This window comes from Anabrus simplex, chromosome 8 (genome assembly GCF_040414725.1).
Source record: "Anabrus simplex isolate iqAnaSimp1 chromosome 8, ASM4041472v1, whole genome shotgun sequence".
Classification (NCBI taxonomy): domain Eukaryota; kingdom Metazoa; phylum Arthropoda; class Insecta; order Orthoptera; family Tettigoniidae; genus Anabrus; species Anabrus simplex.
Window position 1 is genome coordinate 165745190 of NC_090272.1, and position 27344 is coordinate 165772533.

Genomic DNA, 27344 nt, shown 5'->3' on the forward strand with positions numbered 1-27344 from the left:
TGGGTTTTGTAGTCCCCTTGAAAACAGGTGCATTAAAGAGGTGGTCTCTCAGGACTCCGACCAATGCAGAAGTGAAATTTATTTAACCCCTGAAATCCCCGATTTTGATGACGAAGCAGTTTCGTGGTGCCTGCGCAACCCAAGTTAAAATTCATCAGAACATTTGACTCAGTAGATAATTTTCAATAATTCATATCGATTCTTTCTCACATCATTATGTCTTTCAATGTTCTTCCGGAGCGCAGTGTCTAGTTGTTTTCTGTCGTCTGTTTTCACAAGCATTGGCAGATCAAATATTGAATTCTTCGTGTTTTTTTTTTTAATTTACTGTGTCGATCTTAACTCACAAACACCGTTTCTACCCAACTAGCATTGCTCTTTTTGTCAAAGAAACATAACAGTTTATATTTTGCAACGTATCCACAGATCCAGTTGCTTCGTTGATAAGTTTGAGAAAACGATTTGCCCTTACAGGATCGATCCTGAAAAAATGTTGATTCCAAGTTTATAGTTTTTCTTTCTTTATGCAATCTGCTTTACGTCGCAGCGACACAGATAGGTCTTATGGTGACGATGTAATATGAAAACGCTGTGAGTGGGAAGGAAGCGACCGTGGCCTTAATTTAATGAAGGTATAGCCCCATCATTTGCCTGGTGTGAAAATGGGAAACCACGGTCAACCATCTTCAGGTTTGCTGACAGTGGGGTTCGAACCCACTACCTCCCGAATGCAAGCTGACAGCTACGTGACTCAAACCGTGTAGCTACTCGTTTGGTTTTATATTTCTAATGGATGACTTGAAAAGTTAGTTTTCTAGAGAACACTAACATCGTTTTCTCCTTTTATAAAACACACGTTTCTTGCATCCGGGAGATAGTAGGTTCGAATCCCACTATCGGCAGCCCTGAAGATGGTTTTCCGTGGTTTCCCATTTTCACACCAGGAAAATGCTGGGGCTGTATCTTAATTAAGGCCACGGCCGCTTCCTTCCAACTCCTAGGCCTTTCCTATCCCATCGTCGCCATATCTGTGTCGGTGCGACGTAAAGCCCCTAGCAAAAACAAAAAACTACACGTTTCAGACGGTTACAAATATACGTAAAACACATTTACAGTAACACTGGTTTTCGCGGGTAAAAATAAATCTGTACTACAGGAAAGCAACCTTGTAATTACTAGTGAAAACAATTTTCTTAGAAAAGTAGGAACAAACCCTGCTTTCGTTCCGATGATTCAAGGCAGATTTGGAAAGAGGAAAGTAGTGGGGGTGTGAGACAGAATGATAATAATAATAATAATAATAATAATAATAATAATAATAATGTAATGTTATTTGCTTTACGTCCCACTAACTACTTTTACGGTTTTCGGAGACGCCAAGGTGCCGGAATTTTGTCCCGCAGGAGTTCTTTTACGTGCCAGTAAATCTACCGACACGAGGCTGACGTATTTGAGCACCTTCAAATACCACCGGACTGAGCCAGGATCGAACCTGCCAAGTTGGGGTCAGAAGGCCAGCGCCTCAACCGTCTGAGCCACTCGGCCCGGCGACAGGATGGTAATCTGAGTGTGACAGGGAAGGGTAATAACGGAGAAGGGTAGTGTGATATGACAGAGATGGGAAGAATAGGTACCTCAATTTTGTCTGGGGAAACACATTTTCTCTATACAGTTAACACTTGTTCTCCGCGGCTATTTTAGAAGCTTCTGCTGGTTCACTCGGCAGAATGAACTGCCAGGTTGGGCAGGCTAGAGTTCCCTTATACTCTAAGCGAAAAACAAATATCCTGCCTTATTTTACCGTAAGAAAAATAATAATCAGGAAAATACGAGGCTTCTTGGACCCGGGTGTTCAACGAACCATTCAACCTACTGAAAAGTCGCACTTGCGTAAAAATAACGAGAACCAAAAGGAAATAAGGAAAAACTAATGGCATATAGCCTACAGCCACTGGCTTGCCAAGACGACTGATGCCCATCCAAATGGCCTGCACATTTTGGAGTGACATGTGATCAGCGTATTAATTCAGTGTTGTGACTGGGGTCACAGTCTCTCATATCAGGCAGCTCTTATAAGGCTGAGTGAATCTCATTCCAGCCCTCAGTCCTGAATTTAAATCCTTGGACTGGCTGGCAATCGAACCCGAGGCCTTCGGGTAAGAGATAGGTCGCTACCCCTACACCACAGGGATACAAAAGGAAACAACGAAAAAGAAAGCAATTTCGAGAATTTGAACCTACTTTTCCCGTGAAGTCTGTATACCAAGGCCCACGGGAGTTGGAGTCTGACGTTTAGCGAGAGAAAGTTGGCTAACGTTGCTCGAGAATGGTCTGTTGCCATGCCAACGATAACAGCGATGCCACATTTAAGGAAGCTATCGCCTCATGGGCTGACTTGCTCTCAGTCGCTTTTGTCATATTATTCGCTGTGATACTGTGTTAGTTATTTTATGTATTTACGTGTTTGTTTTCTGAATATTATTTTCGTTGTTAGTTTATTTTTTTGTAAGTTAATCCGTGGCTAGTTGTACAGTTCTAATCGGTATTGAACATATGCAATTGTTGAGGTTATTGTCAGAAACAGATGATTTTGTTGGTAATTATAAAATCTCATATTTATTGTCATTGACGTGTTCTTTCTTAAATGCTGCAATTATTAGCATGAGCTTAGGTACGGATCAAAGCTTATTCAGTTGCATTAGGCCTTCATGTTTTTTTATTTGCTTTACGTCGCACCGACAACAGATAGGTCTTATGGCGACGATGGGATAGGAAAGGACTAGGAGTGAGAAGGAAGCGGCTGTGGCCTTAATTAAGGTACAGTCCCAGCATTTGCCTGGTGTGAAAATGGGAAACCACCGAAAGCCATCTTCAGGGCTGCCGACAGTGGAGTTCGAACCCACTATCTCCCGGATGCAAGCTCTCAGCTGCGCACGCTCAACTCACCCAGTCCTACATGTTTTATTAAACACTCAGCCAGTATGAAAGGGTGATATATCGCAGATGACGGTAACTATGATAACACAGCGTACTTCGTAGTTACTGGTTTCACCGCTCGAATGTCAGACTCCTACTATCGTGGGCCCAACTATAGACGTGGAGTCACTGGGCAGCGATTACACATCTGAAGTGATTAAAGGAAGAACTTTTAAAATTGCTTTTAAAGGCAAAACAGAATGCATTCAAAACTGACGAACTGATACACTAACCGTATTACCAGATTTAAGTATAATATGAGTTACGCTTTGTAGTCTTATGCATCAAACAAACCAAACAAACCCCATGGCACTACAGCCCTTGAAGGGCCTTGGCCTACCAAGCGACCGCTGCTCAGCCCGAGGGCCTGCAGATTGTGAGATGTCGTGTGATCAGCACGACGAATCCTCTCGGCCGTTAAAATTGTTTTCCGGGTGCGATGCTATGTTCTCTGTTTACAACCTGTTCTTTCCACCTATCTTTCATCACATGCTATATTTACACCGTGTTATCTTTACCACTGATAAGTTGAACAAACGCATCTACACGTCAAATAAAACACTGTAACTGATAAAAACTATATTGTGGTTTATATACCGTGCGTTGGCTCTGCTGTTGATATACAGTGTGTCCAATAATAGTAGAGCACGCCAAACTCAGGAGAATGCTAAGTGAAAAAGGATGCTAACAGAGTTTTCCTAACTGTTGTACACTGAGTGCAGTTTGGAAACAAACAATAAACTTAGCAACATCCCTCAGTACCTATACGTGGCCGTGTTGTGAACAGTCCAGGAAAAGCAAACATTCGCGTGTATTATGTCAATCATCTGCCGGTTTCCTCTGCCATTCAGAACGGACAACCAAGGCAAGTGGAGCCATTGATTGACCCAGCACGTGCCAAACTGCTTCTGTGCCACGTGCCGGCCACAACCCTTGACAACTCGTTCTTTTCACTACAATTTCATCGGACTATATCTTCGAAACTACATCCCATAGGATTTTCGAGCAAAATGTGTCACGTTTCCTTTTCAGGGAAGTTTCAGTGCCCCTTCGGCTTCTTCTACCATTTAATCGTCACAGTGGCGACGATTATGGCAGGGCGGGGAGGGGGCAGTTTCCACCCCACTTTGTGGAGTAAATATTTATATATTTTAGCCACCTGAAGCTAGGAGTTATAAAAAAATAGCAATTTGTAGAAACCCTGTTGTCTTTTCAGCGAATGTTTTCCTTTAATTTCTTTAATTATTACGAAACATCCTCAGAGGAAATAGGCACAAAATGTCGTTCGTCACGGCTTACCGATTTGTACGTCCGACTCGTTGGCTGAATGGTCAGCGTACTGGCCTTCGGTTCAGAGGGTCCCGGGTTCGATTCCCGGCCGGGTCGGGGATTTTCACCTTCATTGGTTAATTCCACTGGCCCGGGGGCTGGGTGTTTGTGTTGTCCCCAACATCCCTGCAACTCACACACCACACATAACACTCTCTTCCACCACAATAACACGCAGTTGCCTACACATGGCAGATGCCGCCCACCCTCACCGGAGGGTCTGCCTTTCAAGGGCTGCACTCGGCTAGACATAGCCACACGAAATTATTATTATTATACCGATTTGTACGGCACCACAGCAGGTAGTGGATAACCGCCCAGCAATGTGTAGAATGTGCTGTGAGGAAGGGTAGCAGCGGTATGTACACTGACTGAGCAAATGTCATAGGATAGCGGAGCACTGATGCCCAGGTGTGTTGTCTGCGCAACACACGTCCCCTGTGCCAGCAGCAGCTGTATAGGAGACCTTGTGAGCAGTGGCTGTGCATGTGACAGGTGTAACATGGAACGTCGTCGTGAGCTGACACCGTTCGAACGGTGTATGGTGGTTGGTGGCCGACGGATGGGAAGTGCGATTTCGGAAGTGGTACGGGAATTTGGCTTCACACGATCAACCGTGTCCAGGGTGTATCGTGAATGGTTGAATGCGGGTGTCACCGTCCACAACAGACGAACGACCGGTCGTCCAGCCACCCTCGATGACCATGATTGGCGACATCTGAGACGGATTGTCAATAGTGACAGACTGGCAACCGTGCAACAAATCACGGCTCAATTCAACACAGGCCGTGCTAGACACGTCTCCCAGTGGACAATCCGTAGGAACATGGGTTCTATGGAGTATGGGAGCCGGCACCGCACACGGGTGCCACTGTTAACCCAACGTCATCGGGCACTACGACGCGCATTTGTCGCTAGTCACCAGGGATGGATATGCCAGAGGAGGCCCCACACGCTATTAGGTGCCTGTCCCATGTCATTTGCTAAGTCAGTGTATTTTTGCATAAGTCACGGACATAGGTATGATTTACCCGCTTGCTGCGTGCATTCGTCAGTGTGGCAGTCTCACTTAGTGAGTGTGTCTGTTCAGATGCGCCGAATTTTGGTAATTATTGGGGGGGGGGGGCATGAACAGAGACATGTGAAATTAGGAACAACTATTAATGCAAACATTCCTAGATGATAACAATATTCACAAACAGAAAAAAACAGATCAATAATTAAGCTTCCTTCTCAAATAGATTTTTGAAGGAGTCTTATGTACGGAGTTTTCGATAACATTCGCAAGTAAACAGAAAACTGGAACTTAATTTATAAATAAATATTTTGAACGAATGTTTGATGTACGGAGCTATACAAAATAATCAGAAGTAAAAAAGGAATGTAACTTGCTTCATAAATACTTGTTAATAAATGTCCTATTACTGTCTATTATGCATTTCATGATAAGAAATGAGAAAAGCTCTACTACCAGATGTACCGTCTGAACAGTATCCATTGGGAAATGAAGTAATGCCCGATTTATAATCTCAGTTTTTGATATAAAACCATCTACCACCTTCTCCAGATTTAACACCTTGCAGCCTCCGATGACTATAAAAGGTGGCGGAGGGGGGGGGGGGGTGTCAAAATGGCACTCTGCCCTCTAAGATCATTTTTGGGCGATCAGAAAACGCCTTGTTTCTCTAAATTCGCCGCCACTGTGTCTGTTACTTTGTTAGTATATACTCAAGTACTAAATTACTTTTAATTGTATAATTGTATGTACTTCTATTTAATTGCAACCCATGTGCAATTATTGTTCCTTTAGTGAAATATTTATTACATAGTATTGAATCAATATATCAAAGATTTTGCTGGCGAGGTGTAGTGCCCCCCTCTGTGGTGTAGTGTTTAGTGTGATTAACTGCCACCTCCGGAGGCCCGGCTTCGATTTCCGGCTCTGCCACGAAACTTGAAAAGTGGTACAAGGACTGGAGCGCGGTCCACTCAGCCTCGGGAGGTCACCTGAGTAGACGGGGCTCGATGTCAACCTCAGCCAACCTTAAAGTTGATTTCCGTGGTTTCCCACCACTTCTTAAGGAAAATGCCGCAATGCCCTCTTCCTTGCTCACCTCCTCCAATCTTTCCACTCCGCACAAGGCCCCTGTTCATCATACCAGGTGAGGCTGCTTGGATGAGGTATTGGTCCTCCTCCTAAGTTATCCCCGACCAAATGTCTCACGCTCCACGACATTGTCCTTGAGGTGGTAGAGGTGGGATCCCTCGCTGAATCCTGGGGAGAAACCAAACCTGGACGATAAACTGACTAATAAATAAATAAAAAAATAAATAAATAAATAATGTGAATAATATAGCTTGTTTTCATATATTTTTGCTTTCAGTGTATTAATTTCCGTTTCGTACATTTTTCTAAATTGTCCTACAGTTTAGAGCCTTAAGCCCTACATTCTGAATCACCCTACTGAATCACCACATTATACAATTTTCGTCGTCGAGGGCTGTCAGGTCTTTCACCAGATCGTTAATCCAGATTACAGTAGTCATGGCCCTATAAGGGGATGCCTGGCAATGTTGCCAACATACGATTATTTTCTCCGTCAGACCAACAGCCAAAAATCCGCCAAAATTAGATTTCTCCTATTTATAAAATTAGAACTTATTTTAAAGATGACCTCGTTATTTTGTTTACGCGTCAGACAAATATTTAAAAATCCGCCAAACTCGGTCAAAAATTGCATATAATGATGCCGTGCAATGAATGTAGCGAAGCTGTTTGCTTTGTTTTATAAATCAGACTGTCAGCGTGAATTGTGCATACTGAGCGCATTACATCGGTTTTCGAGTATTGTGGTGCGTTATTGTGAGTTTCCTATCAATTGGTGTCTAGTGTTGTTTTTTTCTTCTTTTTTAGCGCCTGGCTGAACCTGATTGAACATGTCAGAAAAGAATGTTAAGCGGCATGTACGATATTTTAGAAAAGAATGTTTAAACAATGAACAATGTAAGGATTGGTATTAGAGGTGCCCGGGAAACCTAGTAGTGCGCGGTGGACGCGGTGCAAATATTGCCAACGCAACCTGAATGTAGCTCCCGCGTCCACGAAGACGGCAGCTAATAGCGCTAGCCGTAACACTGTCAAGGTGGATGCAAAATCGATCAAAACAGACTTTTGTTGGACCATGAAGTGGCTCAAGTTCTTTCGTGAATGTTGGGCAGTAACTTCTATCTGCAGTCACGTACATTATGCCAGAACCAGCATTATGCCACAGAATGTTTTGAGAGTTCAAGGATTCTTCACGACGATACGAGTATAAGTATTTGTGAAATTTGAGGAGCAAGTGTTGAAAAGACATGGAAGCTTACTGAAAAAGGACGTGAAATTCTGATCCGCAATGTCCTGCTTTTTCACAGCAACACTAGGTCCACTCTGTTGCTGTTATAAAAGTCAAATCGGTAGAAATGCATAGGACCGCTCTGGATCACTACTCTCCTCCCCACTTTTAATCCAGACTTGTCACCACGTGATTACTTCGTGCCCAGTCTCTACTGCGAAACGCTGTAAGTTTGTCTACACCTCGCTACCTAACATAAAAATTTACAAAGCTCTTGGAAACTCATCGACTAAACATCCGCTGTCACAACAGGAATATTATGACCATTCCCGCAAACACCATCAAACGGTATAGCCACTTCTTCACAGCAGGCGCAGCGAGGGTGTGGAACTCCATAGCAGATGAGTTACGGAGTGCGATGTCGGGCTCTTCATTCAAAATCCAGCAAAAGAAATATTTACTTTCTGTTTAGTTGAAACTGTTGTTATTGTAATATTTTTTTACGTCGCACCAATACAGATAGGTCTAATGGCGACGATGGTAAGTTAAAGGAGCTAGAAGTGGGGAGGAAGCGGTCGTGGCTTTAATTAAGGCACAGCCCCAGAATTTACCTGGTGTAAAAACGGAAAACAACGGAAAACGATCTTCAGGGCTGTTGACAGTGACGTTCGAACCAACTATCTCCCGGATGCAAGCTCACATCTGTGGGCCCCTTACCTCACAGCCAACTCCCCCGGTACTTTTAAAATTATCATTACGATTATTGTTATAATTAATGTATTAGTAGTAGTATTCAATTTGTAATACAGTTGTAATTATTTTATGGGTTAGGTTTTTTCAAAATTATTTGCCGGGAACTCTAAATTGTATTTGTTTCGTGGATTTGTAAACTTTGGTTTAGAGTAAGAGAAGCTTCATAGCCTTAATTATGCCACGCAAAGGAAGGCAAGCAAATATAAATAAATAAATAAATAAATAAATAAATAAATAAATAAATAAATAAATAAATTGTGTGAAACACTGGAAAAAGACTTACCTGGAAAGAAATCTGTTCTAATATGCATTAATCTAATGAAGAGTTCTTTAAAATGTTTTGTATTTAATCGACTATCGTAGTTTGCTGCACTATATCTTCTGACAATGGATTACGAAATTTGGAAATAAATTAGTTTGGGTCATTTTGACATAATTATGTTGTAGAGAATTGTCCCTGTAGTATGAGATTCGAAGGATTTCACTCGAAAGGCCTTAGGTGCGAGATTAGATTTTTCCGTTACAACTAGTGACGTCGCGGGTCCCAGCGGTCAAGGTGCCTGACACACACTCTGTGGTATTGGGTTCGTGCTCTTTTCCCTATATATATATTGTTCCTTTCACTGTAGTTAAAATCAATTAGGGTCCAAGGGTAGATGGGTGAGATTTATAAAGTCTCGATACGTCTCCCACAAAAATATATACAGTCGAAACCGGTTATAACGACCTCGAAGGGATCGTCAATTGATGGTCGTTATAGACGATAGTCGCACAAGCCGGTCGTTTTTGTTGTTGTTGTTGTTGCTAAGTTTTAGACTGAAAGTTAAAAACTTAAAAAAATGTAAGTGAAATAAGTACTGTATTTCCAATACAGTATTTGTAGTCTGGGACTGAGAGGAATTCTTCTTCTAATCTTTACACAGTACGTACAACAATAATATGCCAGTAAAATATAAAATAGTAAGCGTGGAAAAAATAGCAACGATGTAAATTGATCAATAATGTCGCACACAGACCGCCTCTGTGGTGTAGTGGTTAGCGTGATTAGCTGCCACCCCCGGAGGTCCGGGTTCGATTCCCGGCTCTGCCACGAAATTTGAAAAGTGATACGAGGGCTGGAACGGGGTCCACTCAGCCTCGGGAGGTCAACTGAGTAGAGGTGGGTTCGATTCCCACCTCAGCCATCCTCGAAGTGGTTTTCCGTGGTTTCTCACTTCACCTCCAGGCGAATGCCGGGATAGTACCTAACTTAAGGCCACGGCCGCTTCCTTCCCTCATCCTTGCCTATCCCTTACAATCTTCCCATCCCTCCACAAGGCCCCTGTTCAGCATAGCAGGTGAGGCCGCCTGGGCGAGGTACTGGTCATACTCCCCAGTTGTATCCCCCGACCAAGTGTCTGAAGCTCCAGAACACTGCCCTGAGGCGGTAGAGGTGGGATCCCTCGCTGAGTCCGAGGGAAAAACCGAACCTGGAGGGTAAACAGATGATGATAATGATGATGTCGCACACGGTATTGGCTAATAAATGGGATGTTCTCTTTGTCCTTCCAAATGATGGAAATAGTTGAGTGTGATACATCCCACTCCTTCGCGATGCTGAAGTTTATTTTCCCATTTTCTAATTGTAATTATATAAATTGTAATTATATAAGTGTATGTAGTTATTGTCAGGTCATATTTTAATGGTTTTTCTTCAATATTAAGCACTTTCCCTTCCTTGTGCGACATCTTTACAGCGATGCTTGCGTTGACTGTTTAACATACTGATTTGAAATGTACACTTCACTGAAAATAAGAGTTTGAAAACAAGCTTTGCATTGTTGTCAGCAATTTCCAAATACGTAACAAACAAAAATAAACATTGGACGTTATATCCAGGACACCGTTTTATACGATATGTCGTACGTAATAAGCGATTCCGTATTAAGCGGTTGTTTAATTTAAATACGCTGTTAAATAGGTTTAGACGGGCCCGTTAGATTTCGACGTTGTATCCAATATGTCTTAAAAGCGATGCTGCGAACGCGGGTTCGAATATACAGGCAAAGCGAAATTCGCGCACTCGGGCGTCGTAGCACGACTCCTCACATGCCAGCAATAAAAAGTGTCACAAAAGTTCGTCCTGCGAGTATATCCGTGAGAAAAAGGACGTTGAAGAGTGGCAATCTGGCAACACTGTAAGCACATGAAGGTTAACTACCTCCGTCGGCACATATTAGTCGTGCTGTGCAGTTGCTGCAGTGGATAGAGTTTTGTGTTAGTATGCAGAAGGTCGAGGGGGTCGATCCTGGTTTGAGGCGTATGTTTTTTATTTCTTAAATGTAGACCAGGTGGTATGTTATCTGGCGTCTTAATCGTCAACAGCGATTGCAGTGGGTCCTCTAGAAATCATGTGCTGACAGAGGTAGTTATCATACATGTGGTTACAGTGTTGCCAGGTTGCCACTCTTTAACGTTCTTTTTCTGCCGGATATACTCGCAGGACGAACTTTTGTGAGAGACACATTTTTATTGCTGGCATGTGAGGAGTCGCGCTGCGACGCCAGAGTGCGCGAATTTCGCTTCACCCTGTATATATTCATTTGAGGAAATCGACAAGTGTTAAATGACACCTTTAAAGCAAAGCAAGGTCTCTTGGAGGAGTTGAAGATAAAGGCTAACACTACTCGTAACCTCAGTATTAAGACAGAATGGTTAGCTCTATTCCCGACCGCCTTCGCACCCAAGAATTAACCAGGTACTCAAGTTTGATGTAGACTGAGTAAACCTCAGGACCATATGGATCTTCAGAAGTGAAGAAAAAGAATCTCGTTTCAAAACATTTCGATTTCCTAACGAGGAATCAAACCACATTCGCCCAGGTGAACCTGCGGGCATTTATCGCTTCGGCTAGCAAACCTTTCAGCCTTTCTAAACCAGTCTTAAATTGGTGGGCAACACGAGGGTATAACAATCTTAATTCAGTTTCATTTTTTCAATGTAAATTAATTGATTCTTAATGGAACGGCTTTGCGATGTTGAAGTACGTAGTGTAATGCATTTAAAACACTGGTGCTTACATTAAGGTTCCCTTTATAACTTAACTTGACCTTGGATATTCTTAAATAACCCGATGCACTCACCCACTTTATCACAAGGAGGCTACTTGACCCAATATCTGTGTACGCCATTCTGGAGCATCTCTTGTGCATTTCATTTTTAGCTCGCCTTTTTAACCTGGAGATAGCTCGTAAGTTATCTACTTCATGCACTTACATGGGTCGGATAAAGCTGCCTTCAGTATACCTTCAAGGATAGTGCCGCAATAAATGCATTCGAGACATGTTCAATCATAATGAGTTAATATGGAGTTTCCAACACCGGTGTGGATTGTCAATGAGCTACATTTATGCTTATATTTACTTATGTTAAGGTACTTACCTATTAAATGCGCGGTATTGTGTATGTATAAAGGACAATTTACATCTTTGCTGTACAGTATATTCTCTTCGACAGTTGAGTATAGTTATTTTTGCTTTGCATGTTGAGTTTTCAGCCCGAAGGCCGGGTAGATATCCAACAGTTCCACCACCAGCAATTATCTTCATTGGGGTAATCATATAAATATTAATGTAAATAAAGGGTACAGATCTCTGCACATGGTTATGAGGGTATTTAGGGGTTGTAGTAAGGATGTAAAGGAGAGGGCATATAAGTCTCTGGTAAGACCCCAACTAGAGTATGGTTCCAGTGTATGGGACCCTCACCAGGATTACTTGATTCAAGAACTGGAAAAAAATTCAAAGAAAAGCAGCTCGATTTGTTCTGGGTGATTTCAGACAAAAGAATAGCGTTACAAAAATGTTGCAAAGTTTGGGCTGGGAAGACTTGGAAGAAAGGAGACGAGCTGCTCGCGTAAGTGGTATGTTCCGAGCTGTCAGTGGAGAGATGGCGTGGGAGGACATCAGTAGACGAATAAGTTTGAGTGGTGTCTTTAAAAGTAGGAAAGATCACAATATGAAGATAAAGTTGGATTTCAAGAGGACAAATTGGGGTAAATATTCGTTTATAGGAAGGGGAGTTAGGGATTGGAATAACTTACTAAGGGAGATGTTCAATAAATTTCCAATTTCTTTGCAATCATTTAAGAAAAGGCTAGGAAAACAACAGACAGGGAATCTACCACCTGGGCGACTGCCCTATATGCAGATCAGTAGTGATTGATTGATTGATTGATTGATTGATTGATTGATTGATTGATTGATTGATTGATTGATTGATTGATTGATTGATTGATTGATTGATTGATTGATTGATTGATTGATTGATTGATTGATTGATTGATTGATCATAGATTTCCCAGATTTTAGCGGAGAGGCTTACTAAGGAAATGAGGAGTGAGGGAGTTTGCCATTGCTTTCCTCACCGAGCCAGAAGGTACTATCACATAATCAACCTGCCAATCCCTCTGAAATGCACACAGTAACCGACCCAATGGGCATAACTTTGACACTAGTTAACACAGTAACCAGCTACGTGGAGAACAACTACAACAGCATCGCTCGCAGTCATTCTTCAATCACTGTCAAATTGTCAAAACTCAGAATGAGACTGAGACAGTAGTACATTAATTTGTTCTAACTCGTACTAGAAGGCAGTGTACTGTAAATACTACGATTTACTAGCAATGGATTTGGGTTTATTACTTTTGCTTTACAAGTTTGCAAAAGTGTGTACTGTATTTATTTCTTTTTTGAAGACGAAATCATTAGGTGCTGCAAGTTTACAATATGGATATGTTTGTGGGTTGGAGTCTATCCGGAATTAGCGTAAGTAATTATCGTCGACAGATTTGCGTCGGCAAAAGACAGCCACCCTAACCAGGCAACCAGTATACGTCATATAGATGGAAGAACGACGCCATTTTGGTGGACAGAAAGGGATGTTTTTGGAAGTTGTTGATGTTGGACGTATTACTCCTATAAGGAGAGGCTCTAAACAAAGCAATAGCGAATAATTTTAAAGTGAAAACTTTAACTAAGAAATATTAAAATTCTGAACACGAGGGAGGAAGAGACTTTACAGTATTAGAGCATTTTCTCGCCCTTCGTGGACCATGTCTTCTTTGTCCGATACCTCCATTTTTCGAAGTGTTGGACCCCTTCCATTTCTTCCTTCTGATTAATGATAATGGAGGATGGTTGCCCAGTTCTGCTTCATCTTAAAACAACAATCACCACCACTCCCCCTCGGGATGGGGGCGGTAGAGTAACATTCACTTTATTCCCTGCCTATCGTAAGAGGTGACTAAAAAGGACCGCAGGGGCTCTTAACTTGGGAGCGTGCGTTGACGACCATGAGGCCCTTAGGTGAGTCCTGGCATTCCTTCCACTTACTTGTGCCATACTCCTCACTTTCTTTTATCCTTTCCAACATCCCACGGTCAGCTCTTATTCTTTCCCGACCCCGATGTAATTAGGTGCCGAGCCCCAGGAAGTCTTATCATTTTCACACCACCGGGCGAGTTGGCCGTGCGGTTAGGGGCGCGTGGCTGTGAGCTTGCATCCGGGAGATAGTGGGTTCGAATTCCACTGTCGGCAGCCCTGAAGATGGTTTTCCGTGGTTTCCTATTTTCACACCAGGCAAATGCTGGGGCTGTACCTCAATTAAGGCCACGGCCGCTTCCTTCTAACTCCCAGGCCTTTCCTATCCCATCGTCGCCATAAGACCTATCTGTGTCGGTGCGACGTAAAGCCACTAGCATTTTCACGCCCTTCGTAGCCCTTGTCTTTCTGTAGCTCATACCTTCTTTTTTCGAAATGTCGGAACCTTTTCATTTCTTCCCTCTTATTAGTGTTAAGTGAGGACGGTTGCCTAGTTGTACTTCCCCTTAAAACAATCACCACCACCACCAATTCAAGGGAGTAATTAATTTTTTTCCCCGTGTACTTATATCACAACACAGACAAAAACTGACATAACTAAATTAAGAATATGTTAAACATATTTTCAATGATAGGAAAAGAAAATACCGATTATCTTAAGAAAGAAGGGAAGAAAGATAAAGACAGAAACACATGTTAATTGAAAACACTGTAACATTATATAGGCCTACGTCATATTTCGGTGACGAATCAATTTCCTCCAATGCGATATTCATTTTGATGTAAATATTTTTAAAATAAAGGGATTGTAAAAAGCCAATTATATTTATATGATTTCAGTAGATTTTCAAAAATATACATCACATACTTTTATAACTGGTGAATTTTTGTGAAATGATGTGCTTGAGATAGGGCAGTAAAATGTCTGTCTCAAATTTTCACTTACCCTCTTTGCAATGAAATGAATGTTCTTCAGAAATTGCTGGTTCTCTATCATTCCATTAACCGTCTTGCCACCCCCGGAGGCTCGGGTTCGATTCCCGGCCCGGCCCACAAATTTGAAAAGTGGTACGAGGGCTGGAACGGGGTTCACTCAGCCTCGGGACGTCAACTGAGTAGACGTGGGTTCGATTCCCACCTCAGCCATCCTGGAAGTGGTTTTCCGTGGTTTTCCACTTCTCCTCCAGGCAAATGCCGGGATGGTACCTAACGTAAGGCCACGGCCGCTTCCTTTCCTCCTTCTTGTCTATCCCTTCCGATCTTCTCATCCCCACACAAGGCCCCTGTTTCCAGCATAGCAGGTGAGGCCGCCTGGGCCAGGTATTGGTCACCCTTCCCAGTTGTATCCCCGACCCAGAGTCTGAAGCTCCAGGACACTGCCCTTGAGGCGGTAGAGGTGGGATCCCTCGCTGAGTCCGAGGGAAAAACCGACCCTAGAGGGTAAACAGATGAAGAAGAAGAAATAAAATACTGGTTAAGATTAAGAAGGGGAGATGGGAGGGAAACATTGAATTTAGCATACCAACACCAGGCGAAACAAGATTAAGAAGGGGAGATGAGAGGGAAACATTGAATTTAGCATACCAACACCAGGCGAAACATTTAAATGATGATTACTGGTTAACTAAAGTGAAAAAATATGTTCGACAGGATAGGAATGGGAGACTACTGGGGTAAAGAGATTCAGAACAAAGATAAGAAATTCAGCAAGAAAGTGACAGTTAGAGTGAAGGATATTGAGAGGCAGATGAGTATGGTGGAATGTGAGACTAAAAAAACATTCTTGGAATTCCGAAAAATTATCCAAAATACAGTACGTCAATAAGGAAATAAAGGCTTTCAAACAGAGAACTAAGAGGTATGGTGTGGTGACCCATGGGGATATATAAAAATAACGGTCAGAGAGAGAAACATAACGAAAATCATTGTTTATTTTGTGGAGAAACAATAGAAACGGAGCATCAGTTGAGAGTATGTAGAGGAACTGATGGACTTTAAACAGGCTTTGTAGTATCTTCAACAGCGCCATTCAGAAAAATAATGGCCTTGACTTCAGTCTGCCATTGCGTGAGTTTGTAACTGAACTTCATCGCGCAATTGTATGAAGTCCTAAAAATGGGGAAATTGTAAGGTGAAGTTCTATTATAATATTATGCTTGTACGTGTATTGCTTCATTTATTTTATCACTTAACTTTGTCGAGTGTTGTTCCACCACATTAATATAAGGTTCTTTAGTTTTTAGAAAAATACTTTGATATCAATATAATAGGAGATTAGGTAAAATTGTAGAATATAGTTTAGATATAAGTTTCACCATGTTAATTGTAGCTTATCTCCCGTAGTTGCCATTGTAATTGGGACACTAAGTCCTGTAGTGTGCAATAAATAAATAAATAAATAAATAAAATTGAAGGAGATACGGAATTATATACGATTGTTCAGTATGAGTGGATTACACCAGGAAGAATATAATATTTCGTATTTTATAAACTATGTGGCAACAGGGAATGCAAAGGCACTAACTAAAAGAATTAAGGGTGTCCGACTCATTGGCTGAATGGTCAGCGTTGAGGCCTCCGGTTCAGAGAGTACCCGAGTTCAATTCCCGGCCGGGTCGGGGATTTTAATCGCGTTTGGTTAATTATTCTGGCTCGGGGACTGGGTGTTTGTGTTTGTCTCGTCACTCTCCTCTTCAGTAAGGAAAGAAAGGCTTTCAAACTGAGAACTAAGAGGTTCAGACAACACACTACACAAGCAACCCCCAATTGAACACGCAATAGTGATTATATCTGTCCATATAAGATTGGCGTCAGGAAGGACATCCGGCCTTAAAACAGGGCCAAATCCACATGTGCGACACAGTTCGCACCCGCGTCCCCATAGGCGTGGGAAAAGGGGTAGTAGAAAAAGGAGAGGAACTAAAAGAAGTGAGGGTAAGATACATGTTTTTCTTAGGATACGGCACTGTACTACGTCTAGGACAAAAATAAAGTTAAAAGAAAAAAGGGATGATACTCTGTGGAATGATTATACATATTATTACCTTAAGTAGGCCTATGACTTAATATTTAGTGTAGTCTTTCTTTCTTTCTTTCTTTCTTTCTTTCTTTCTTTCTTAACCCGTTTACCGTCCAGGGTTGGTTTTTCCCTCGGACTTGCCTAGGGAGAAGTAGGAAACCATGGAAAAGCATTTCGAGGATGGCTGAGGAGGGAGAATTGAGCCCCCTTCTACTCAGTTGACCTTCCGAGGCTGAGTAGACCTCGTTCCGGCCATCGTACTACCTTTCAAATTTCGTTTCAGAGGCGGGAATCGGACCTGGGCCTCCAGGGGTGGCAGCTAATCACACTAACTACTACGCCACACAGGTGGGCATTTAGCGTAGTAATAATCAAATAGTCCGCCCCTGTGGTGTAGTGGTTAGTGTGATTAGCTGCCACCCCCAGAGGCCCGGGTTCGATTCCCGGCTTTGCCACGAAATTTGAAAAGTGGTACGAGGGCTTGGACGTGATCCACTCAGCCTCGGAAGGTCAACTGAGTAGAGGTGGGTTCGATTCCCACCTCAGCCATCTTGGAAGTGGTTTTCCGTGGTTTCTACTTCTCCTCCAGACAAATGCCGGGATGCTACCTAACTTAAGGGCACAGCCATTTCCTTCCCTCTTCCTTGTCTATCCCTTCCAATCTTCCCATCGCCCCGCAAGTCCCCTGTTCAGCATAGCAGGTGAGGCAGCCTGGGCGAGGTACTGGTCATCCTCCCCATTTGTATCCCCGGACCCAGAGTCTCACACTCCAGGACACTGCCCTTGAGGCGGTATAGGTGGGATCCCTCGCTGAGTCCGAGGGAAAAGCCAACCCTGGAGGGTAAACAGATTAAGAAGAAGAAGAATCAAATAATTGTAAGAAGGACAACTTAATGCAGGTAGCGAATAAATGAATTGCACTAAACGAATGTTCTCTCCACATTTTGAGGTGATTCTGAACTAGGGGATGGGAGTATTCTATTCTATTCTATTCTATTCTATTCTATTCTATTCTATTCTATTCTATTCTATTCTATTCTATAATTATAATCCAAGGAAAACACAGCAACACGTATATCTGAGATTAAGAAGCTTTTAGTTATACGGTAGTTGGAGTCATGGTCGAATTCATCATTGATTGTATCGGATAGAACAGATGCGCAGTTACATTTACTGACGTCTTCGTATTTCCGCGACGCATGCCTTTGGTCCAACACAAAAGTTGCAGTTGAGGAGCAGATAGGTAGGTTCTTTTCGTTAGTAGTGGTGAAGTAGCGACAGGGAGCAGGACTAGTGTAGCTTGGCATGTATCGTCCTGCCAAATAACATAGCTTGTGATAATTATATCCTTTGTGAAGCGAGCAAGCGGGGGCCGAGCCAGTTCATTGTGCAAGGAAGCCAGAAGAGCCACTAGTTTTTACACTGTTACCATGGATCCTCAACACTACGACCTGTTGGAGCAAATCTCTGCCAGTATGCAACACCAAGAAAATGGTCACGGGGATACGGATTGCACCGCCCTTAGTGCCTTCTTCCAGTACTGGTGAGTGGTTTAACTCTTGATTTGAAAGTATCGGTAACCAGAATGCGCTATCATGTTTGCTTTATCATACAACCAGCAGCTCCTTAGAGGTTCACACATTCTGGTTTATTTTACTGTGAAACCCGAGAGCTCGCTCCAAGAATAACGAAATTCTTCTTCCTATTCTTCTTCTTCCTCTTCTTCCCCCTAATGTTTTGGGGTCAGCACTTGATGTGGATTTTGCACAGTTCTACGGCTGGATGACATTCATGACGCCAGTGCTATGATACAGTCCTAAGTGGAGGGATGCATTCACAATTTCTGTGTCAGTTAATAGGGTGGTGGCGGACCTCATGGTTTAGGGGTAGCGTGCTTGCCTCTTACATGAAGGCCCCGGGTGCGATTCACGGCCTGGTCAGGGATTTTTACCTGGATCTGAGGGCTGGTTCGAGGTTCACTCAGCCTAGGCGATTACAGGTGAGGAGCCATCTGACGTTGAGATGCGGCTCCGTCTAGAAAGCCAATAATAATAGTTGAGAGGATTCGTCTTGCCGACCACACGACACCTCGTAATCTGCAGTCCTTCGGGCTGAGCAGCTGTCGCTGGGTAGTCCATGGCTCTTTGGGGATATTGCGCAGTGGGTTTGTTTTGTTCATTTTTTAATAGTGTGGTGTGTGGTGTATAGCAAAAAAGTGTGTGATAGGGCGAACACAAGCACCCAGTCCCGAGGCCAGAAGCATTAACCGTACGCAGTGGAAAAGCCCTGGCCCGGCCGGAATCGAACTCGGGCTCCTCTCATCCGAAGGCCAGTATACTGACCATTCAGCCAAGGAGCCGGATTAGGAATAATCATGGACTATGTTGGTAATTATTTAGTTTTCCCAATGGAAACATTCGTACCAAAATAATTAAGTCCGTTCAACAACAGGGCTGGGCAGAGGCAAAGTACAGAGATACAAAATTCTACACACTAACACTCCCTTCATTAAAATTTTAGGATAAGTTTTTATTCTAAGTTCTGAGGAATCTAACTCAATATTGGGCTAAACTCACCGTAAAGGTCACCTTTTCACAAATAAATGTTAGTTTCTAATCACATCAGTCCACAAATTTGTTGACCACCAAGTTGTGGTCAGAGTCCACGTCTCCTGGGAGGGTCATACAATACAACACCTGATTTCTTAGTCTCTGTCTAATCATAATGAAGTCTACTTGATACTTTCCAGTGTCTCCAGGTCTTGTCCACGTATACAGCTGTCGACTGTACTGTGTGAACTAAGTATTAGGATTAAATTATGATCAGTGCAGAAATTCAGCTAGCCGACTTCCTCTTTCATTCCTTTGTCCCGGTCCATATTCTTCCTCGCCTACCATTGCATTCCAGTTTACAAGCACATTCTCATCTCCTTTTACATATTACCGGTATATTAAATCTTCAACCTCTTCATATATTCTGCCGATTTCTGCATCATCGCTTGAAGTACTGTAGTAGGCATGTACAGCTGCACTGTGTGGTGGGCATTGGCTTGGTGTCTGTCTTGACAACAATAATTCGTTCACTATGCTGGTCATTGTAACTTACTTTTCTTATTCAATATTAGATGAACTGCATTTCCACCCATTTAATTTTGTATTGATAATGGTGTTGTCGCCTTAAAAACACCCCGCTCTTCTTACCAAAGTATTTCACTTATACGTACTAACTACATCTAACTTCAGATCATCTATTTCCATTTTCAGATGATCTAACCTACCAAAACGATTCAGGCTTCCAATATTCCACACTCCGATGCGCAGAATGTCAATATTGATCTTCCCTATTGATTGCCCCTTCTCGTGTAGCCTAGTCCCGTCCCAGAAACCTGAATGGAGGACTGTTTTACTTCCGGAATATTTCACCTCCGAAATATTTTACCCTGGAGGATGCAATCATCAGTACATCAGTGTGCGTTAGTTACATCAGTAGTTTCCAGTTGCTTTCAGTCGTGTAGCAGTATCAACATAGCTAATCCATGTTAAGTATTAATACTAGGCCATGCCAGTCGATCATCGAGACCGCCACCCTTGCGACTTCCGAAAGGCTGCTACCCCCTTTCGATGAACTATTCGTTAGTTCGGTCTCACGACAGTTACCCATTAGATATGGTTACACGAACGCTTCGGCTACCTGTTTCTTTGAGACGCACAAACCTGCACTCCGCGGCAAGGTCGTATGACTCACGGCATAGGTTTTTCCTCATGAACGATTATATTAATTGCATAGATTACCAAGATTTCATACTATGTAATATTTTAGTACCTAGGCGAGACGGGACAAACGCTAGGAAGATGGAGAAGAAAATTTTAGCTTACATTATAAATGATGCAAAAGTATTGCTTGCTTGCTTGTTGTTTAAAGGGGCCTAACATCGAGGTCATCGGCCCACAAAAGTATTAAAACCTTTATATTTTAGCATATTAATTTACTTTACGTGCTAATAAAATCAATCAATCAATCAATCAATCAATCAATCAATCAATCAATCAATCAATCAATCAATCAATCAATCAATCAATCAATCAATCACCACTGATCTGCATTTAGGGCTGTCACCTAGGTGGCGGATCCCTATCAGTTGTTTACCTAGCTTTTTCTTAAATAATTTCGAAGAAGTTGCAAAGTTGTTGAACCGAAGATCTCCCTTGGTAAATTATTGAAATCTCTATTCATGCTTATTCGCGTACCTATTGATGTTATTGCACGTCATCTCGTTGCTGAGAGCTCGGAACATGCCGCATAGTCGAACTGCTCGTGGCCTTAATTAAGTATAGCCCTGGTATTTGCATGATGCGAAAATTGGAAACCACGGAGAACCATCTTAGGAACTGCCGACGATAAGATTCAAACCCATTATCTCCCGAATGCAAGCTTACGACTAGTCACTCAGTCCACCCCACACCCTAGTTAATTCGGAGGCCTTCCACAGTATCAGCTATGAGTTAACTCGGATGTAAAATGTCGCGCTCTCTCCCATTTCCGAATTTAATCTGACATCACAGTTCCTTGTTCAACACAAGGTGGTCTCCTTTGATTGTGAACTTATCGAGTTGATTCGAGAAGCCTGGTGCAGATCTTTCGATCTGACACTTGTCGGCGATCTGCGCGTCTGCGTGATGAAATCGAATGTTGTGAAGTGAACTCGTATTCTCGCCCCGAGGTAGAGTAGCTCTTTTTTTTTAAGGCACAACTCCAATGGAGGTGAGCTGTTTGTACCGTTTTAACCACGTATCAGCCCTCCTGCCATGGAGAATATCATAATGATGATGTAGCCGTTCTGTTTATATTTCTGTGAACTACAATAGCTTCATCATTTATTTATTTAACTTATTTATTTATTTATTTATTTATTTATTTATTTAACTTATTTATTTATTTATTTATTTATTTATTTATTCTTGTTTCGTATAGGCCAGCTAAGGACCACAACATTCAACTATTGCATTTTGGAATGGGCTTTGATGTTTGCCCAGTAGTTGCGCATCCTCAGGCTATGTTGCTCCTTCCTCTCCTTTGTCCAAAGGGCGCCAGTCTTCTTTGTTGGTAGTCTGTCCTGGAACTTCTTATGTTTAAGCATCTTCCTGGGTGCTGTACGATCCTGTAAGATTCCTTCTGTTATTCCCAGTTCCTGTAGATCTTTATCCACTTCCATCAACCATGGTGACTTGGTCTTCCTATTTTTATTTATTTATTTATTTATTTATTTATTTATTTTGTTTATTTATTTATTTATTTATGCCTTTAGCAATGGCGTAGATAGGGCTCGTGGCCCTCTCTTACACAACCACATAAATTGCAGGATAATACGGATAATACATATATAAAAGAAATGTGCTCAGCCTACCCGGAAGGACGTGAGCTCGATTCCCCGTCAGATAGTCGAAACATTTAAGAAACGAGATTTTACTTCCGGAGGTGTATATGGCGCTGAGGTTCACTCAGCCTACACCAAAAATGAGTACCAGGTTAATTTCTGGGGGCAAAGGTGGCCGGGCCTAGAACTAACCACTCTATCCCACCAAGTGCCGAGGTTACGAATAGTGGAAGCCTTTACTGTACCTTCCACCCCTACAAGGCCTTCATGGCCTGTACGGAGATCACTTTGCTTTGCTTTGTCACGATATTTTGCGAACGAAAGAAATATTTTGCACTTCTTCGTACCACAATTTTCTCTGATGTTCACCATTTGATTTCTTTTGTTGGGAGGAATCTCGCAAGTTCCTTTACTTCGTGCCGACACAGATAGATCTCATGGCGACGATAGAATAGGGAAGGACTAGGAGTGGGAAGGAAGCGGCCGTGGCCTTAATTAAGGTACAGCCCCAGCATTTGCCAGGTGTGAAAATGGGAAACCACGGAAAACCATCTTCAGGGCTGCCGACAGTGGGATTCGAACCCACTATCTTCCGAATACTGGATATTGGCCGCACCTAAGCGACTGCAGCTATCGAGCTCGGTGTTGGGAGGAATCAAATGACACCTCACACGACGCGCTACCACGCCGGACTACGAGCTACACGAATTGTTAGCCTCGCGTACGAATGTTGCGATATTATCGAATGAGTAAATATCGATACTTTTCTTTCGATATTCGATATATCAGTATCGATATTATTATTATTATTATTATTATTATTATTATTATTATTATTATTATTATAACACAAAATTGTGCATTAATTAAAGAGAATCAAGACATACAAAACTCAGTGAGAGACTTAGTTAGTCTTTTGCATTTAACAACATGATAACGATCACAATGATTATCGCAAAGTTCACACAAGCACATGTTAACTGGGTCGTGGAAAGACTTCAACTTGCAAACCTGTGATGGAATCCATGTACAGCCATTGAGGTCACAAAGTGTAGATATTTTTATGGTATCATTACTATGTTATGAGATTATCGATATCGAAAAGATCGTTAGGAAATAGGGGGTAGTGTTATTAATCGAACAATGAGTACAAAATTATAATTAATAAACTTAATGATTATAGTTGTACAAGGAAGGCACGTAGTATTTTATTGTAGAAAAAGGATAGTGACAGATAACAAGGACTTTTGTCTTTATATTCTTCGTCATCCATTCAGTTATATTATATGTGTCTTGCCTAAGTTTAGTTGCTCTTGGCCTGTTGCATATTGTAGACATTTTTATTTTGCGGGTAAACCACAATTGTTCACCGCACACATGTTTCTGCGTTAGTGTTTTCTCCTGAAAGGTACTTTCTATTGAGAAAATTGACCCTCCGACTATGAGGCTCGAGTTTGGACGCACCCCGACAACAATAGTGTCACCGTGTGTAAACAATGTTCTAAAGAGTCAAGTTCAATGGAAACACAACAAACGTTTGATCATGATTTTACACACAATATTTTGATCGTCATTTTTACTTTCCTTAATTATAATGTTTCTCTTGAAACTATCGTGATTCCATAGTCTAATATACACAGTCGTGAAGCTCGGCTTATTTTTTTCATCCATGCGACTGCAGCGCTCCATGTGGTCAGCAAGTTATTAATCTACTGCGAGGTGTAAGTTGGTGTACGGTTTGTGAGGTAAGCGCGTGGTAATTCCATTACAGGTGATTGGTTTTCTATTAAATTAGCATGGTATTGTACAGCTCCATGGCTAAATGGTTAGCGTGCTGGCCTTTGCTCACAGGAGTCCCGGGTTCGATTCCCGGCAGGGTCGGGAATTTTAACCATAATTGGTACATTTCGCTGACACGGGGTCTGGGTGTATGTGTCGTCTTCATCATCATTTCGTCCTCATCACTACGCGCAGGTCGCCTACGGGTGTCAATTCAAAAGACCTGCATCTGACGAGTCGAACTTGTCCTCGGACACTCCCAGCATACCATTTCATTTCAGCATGGTATTTAAAAAATGAGTTGTGTGTAGCGCAATAAGCTGCTCAATTGTAAGAAGACACCATAGCTATCATTCTAATGAAGAAAAATTTGAACTATTTATACAATAACAAAGTTATGTCGAATCATTTTTTAGACAACCAGTTTTTTGAAATGATTTATGAAACTAAGATTATATTAAATTGACAAATTTTGCAATGAAAGTTTTCAGTGCCATAGAAAAACACGAATTACTTACAATTCAGTCATTTAGGTTGCTGAGATTTTTGAACCTATATATTAAATTTTTTAATGAAAACTAAAGTCAGTCAGTCCGGCCATTCTACTCGGTCGATTTCCTTCATTCTTTTTTTAACTGAAAGCTACTCATGCACAAATTTTTCATCATGTACCATAAATCACTTAATGTCCGCCTTCCTCAAATTATTTGATTTTTCAATTTTTTGTCTCTTTGAAGCAATCATATCTTTGGTTCTAATTGAGGTACGGAGTTTGTTTTGGCATAAGAACACTCAGTGGGTCAAGCTCTTTCATTTCAGCTCTTAACTATTCGAATTGGTTGATTCTGAGGAAAGTTATGAGTGCACATTCAATTTGACGTCTCATTTCTTCATTTTTTCTCATTGCAGCAATCATATCTTTCGTTCTAATTGACGTACGCAGCTCGTTTTGGTCTAAAAACACCCATTGGATCAAGCGCTTTATTTTAGGCAATAACTACTTAAATATGTAGATTCTGAGAAAAGTTATGAGTACATTTGTGTCCATGACGAAGATCTTTAAAGGACTTTTTAACAGTTCGGCGCGTAGTGTTGTTCCAAGGAACGTTTAATTCAATTTCTTTGTGTGGTGTATTTTCAGGTGTTTTGTTGACATAATATTACATTCTGTTACCACAGCAGATCATGTGCTTTATTTCATTAACTCGAATCTTTGCAAATACATCCGTGAGGATAGTAACGAACAACACCATATTTTGTACATTGCGGGCGGAGACAGCGGGAAACTGCTAGTATTAATTGAATTATTTTTCATTCTTATTTTTCTGATTTATGTAAAATTACCAAATTCAGTTCAATAACAGGATTTCGAAAATGACTAAGACCTTAACTACAGTAGCGTGATCAGTTGTTCCTTCGAAAATAAACTATTGTCGTTTTCCTTTGGTATTACCACGCTGTAGCAATAAGTAGTGTAGTGTGTCAACGTGTTTTCATAAAACTTACGAATAATATGGTAGTTTAGTTTATCATTTACGTGAGAAGATATAAACAGCTGCTGGGCAGAGAACTTTTTCCTGGCAGTTGTAGCTTGCCGGCCACTGTGAGCGCTGTCGTCGTTCCGCCTGTCAACAGGATGCCATTTCATCACGAAGGAGCTTCCTGACTGTGTATATTAGACTGTGGCAATTCAGTATAATTTCGAATCCTTGTATCTGCAAAACTGATTATTTGATGTCTAGAAATATCGATATTTTATTTTGTTACTGAAAGTATCGATATAGAATGAAATTTCGATATCTTAGTATATCGGAACGTCCGTAACCGTGCGATTTTAGTACCTCAAGATGGCGGCTCTAGTGCATCACCCGGTGACGTCATAGTGAAGTCATTGTCAGGTACAGTGGTCCTTCCTCTTTACAGTGAGGTAGTGAACAGTGTCGTGGCACGTGTTGTCTAGAATTTTTTCAGTTTTAAAACTTTCATGTTCACACCGGCCCAAGTACGGTAGTAGAGATGTATTCTCCGTAAATATGGTTTTTCTTTTTTTTGCTAGTTGCTTTACGTCGCACCGACACAGATAGCTCTTATGGCGACGATGGGACAGGAAGGGGTTAGGAGTGGGAAGGAAGCGGCCGTGACCTTAATTAAGGTACAGCCCCAGCATTTGCCTGGTGTGAAAATGGGAAACCACGGAAAACCATTTTCAGGGCTGCCGACAGTGGGATTCGAACCTACTATCTCCCGAATACTGGATACTGGCCGCACTTAAGCGACTGCAGCTATCGAGCTCGGTCCGTAAATGTGTAATAACCATATAGTGTAAAGTTGTGCCATTGAACTATCAGCAAAACTAATTAGGTTTTATAATAATAATGTTATTTGCTTTACGTCCCACTAACTACTTTTACGCTTTTCGGAGACGCCTAATTAGGTTTTATCGTTTTCAACCGTACCATTCGGGAACCTTCTCACCCTCACCCCGATGCAGGAAAATGCTGGGGACGAGACAAGTTCCTGGATGAATGAAACAGGTTTCAGCAGAGGATGGGACAGGTTCCTGGATTAACGAAACATATTCCTTTTTTCTCTTTTTTACAAGCTGTTTTACGTCGCACCGACACAGATAGTTCTTATGGCAACGATGGGACAGGAAAGGGCTAGGAGTGAGAAGGAAGCTGCAGTGGCCTTAATTAAGGTACAGTCCCAGCATTTGCCTGGTGTGAAAATGAGAAACCATGGAAAACCATCTTCAGAGCTGCCGACAGTGGGGTTCGAAACTACTATCTCCCGAATACTGGATACTTGCCGTGCTTAAGCGACTGCAGTTATCGAGCTCGATAAACCTATTTCATCCGGGGACGAGACAAGCTTAGCTCGTATTTAAAAAGACACCAGACAACACTGACTAGAACAGGCGAATCGCAGAGGCGTAACTAATATGATACGACCCGATGCCGGAAGCCAAATTGTTCCCCTCCTCAAAAAAAAAAAAAATGTATAAAATATACCAGTAAGACATATCAATATAACTACAGCAGATACTCTAATGAAAGGACTTACTATATGATTACAAAAGTAAATGTGTTCTGCATTTTGAGTTAAATATTTTGTAGGGATTGAAATACAACGAAAATAAATATATGGTTTGTCTTTAGATTTTTAAAACTTTACTGTACTCACGTTTGATTCTAAAGAAACTGGATCATGCAGCGAACTTCCTGGAATACAATGGCATTGACGATTTCAATGATATCCTTGGATAACCCATTCGATGATGAGGAGGATGAGTTCACAAAGTCTGTCTCGGGTCATAACATTTTGTAGGTAGTTCTTCTTAAGTTTCATTAATGATCGTTTTGCGGAAGGAACAGAACAACTTGGAGCATATACACTAGTGTCCAAAAGTTAAGCAT

At 41.8% G+C, this 27344-nt stretch overlaps 1 protein-coding gene across 2 annotated transcripts in view; it reads left to right on the top strand.

The window, feature by feature from the left end:
- Window positions 1-27344, top strand: part of LOC136878916 (protein FAM184A) — a 442374-nt gene that overhangs the window by 19183 nt on the left and 395847 nt on the right. The window contains exon 1 of one of the 2 annotated variants that reach the window (XM_067152526.2): window positions 18030-18318. The exons of the other annotated variant lie outside the window; for it this stretch is intronic. Within the exon in view, the coding sequence (XP_067008627.2) occupies window positions 18206-18318 (113 nt within the window). The 5' untranslated portion in view covers window positions 18030-18205. Of the gene's footprint in view, window positions 1-18029; window positions 18319-27344 lie in introns of those variants that run through there. 2 annotated transcript variants of the gene reach the window in all.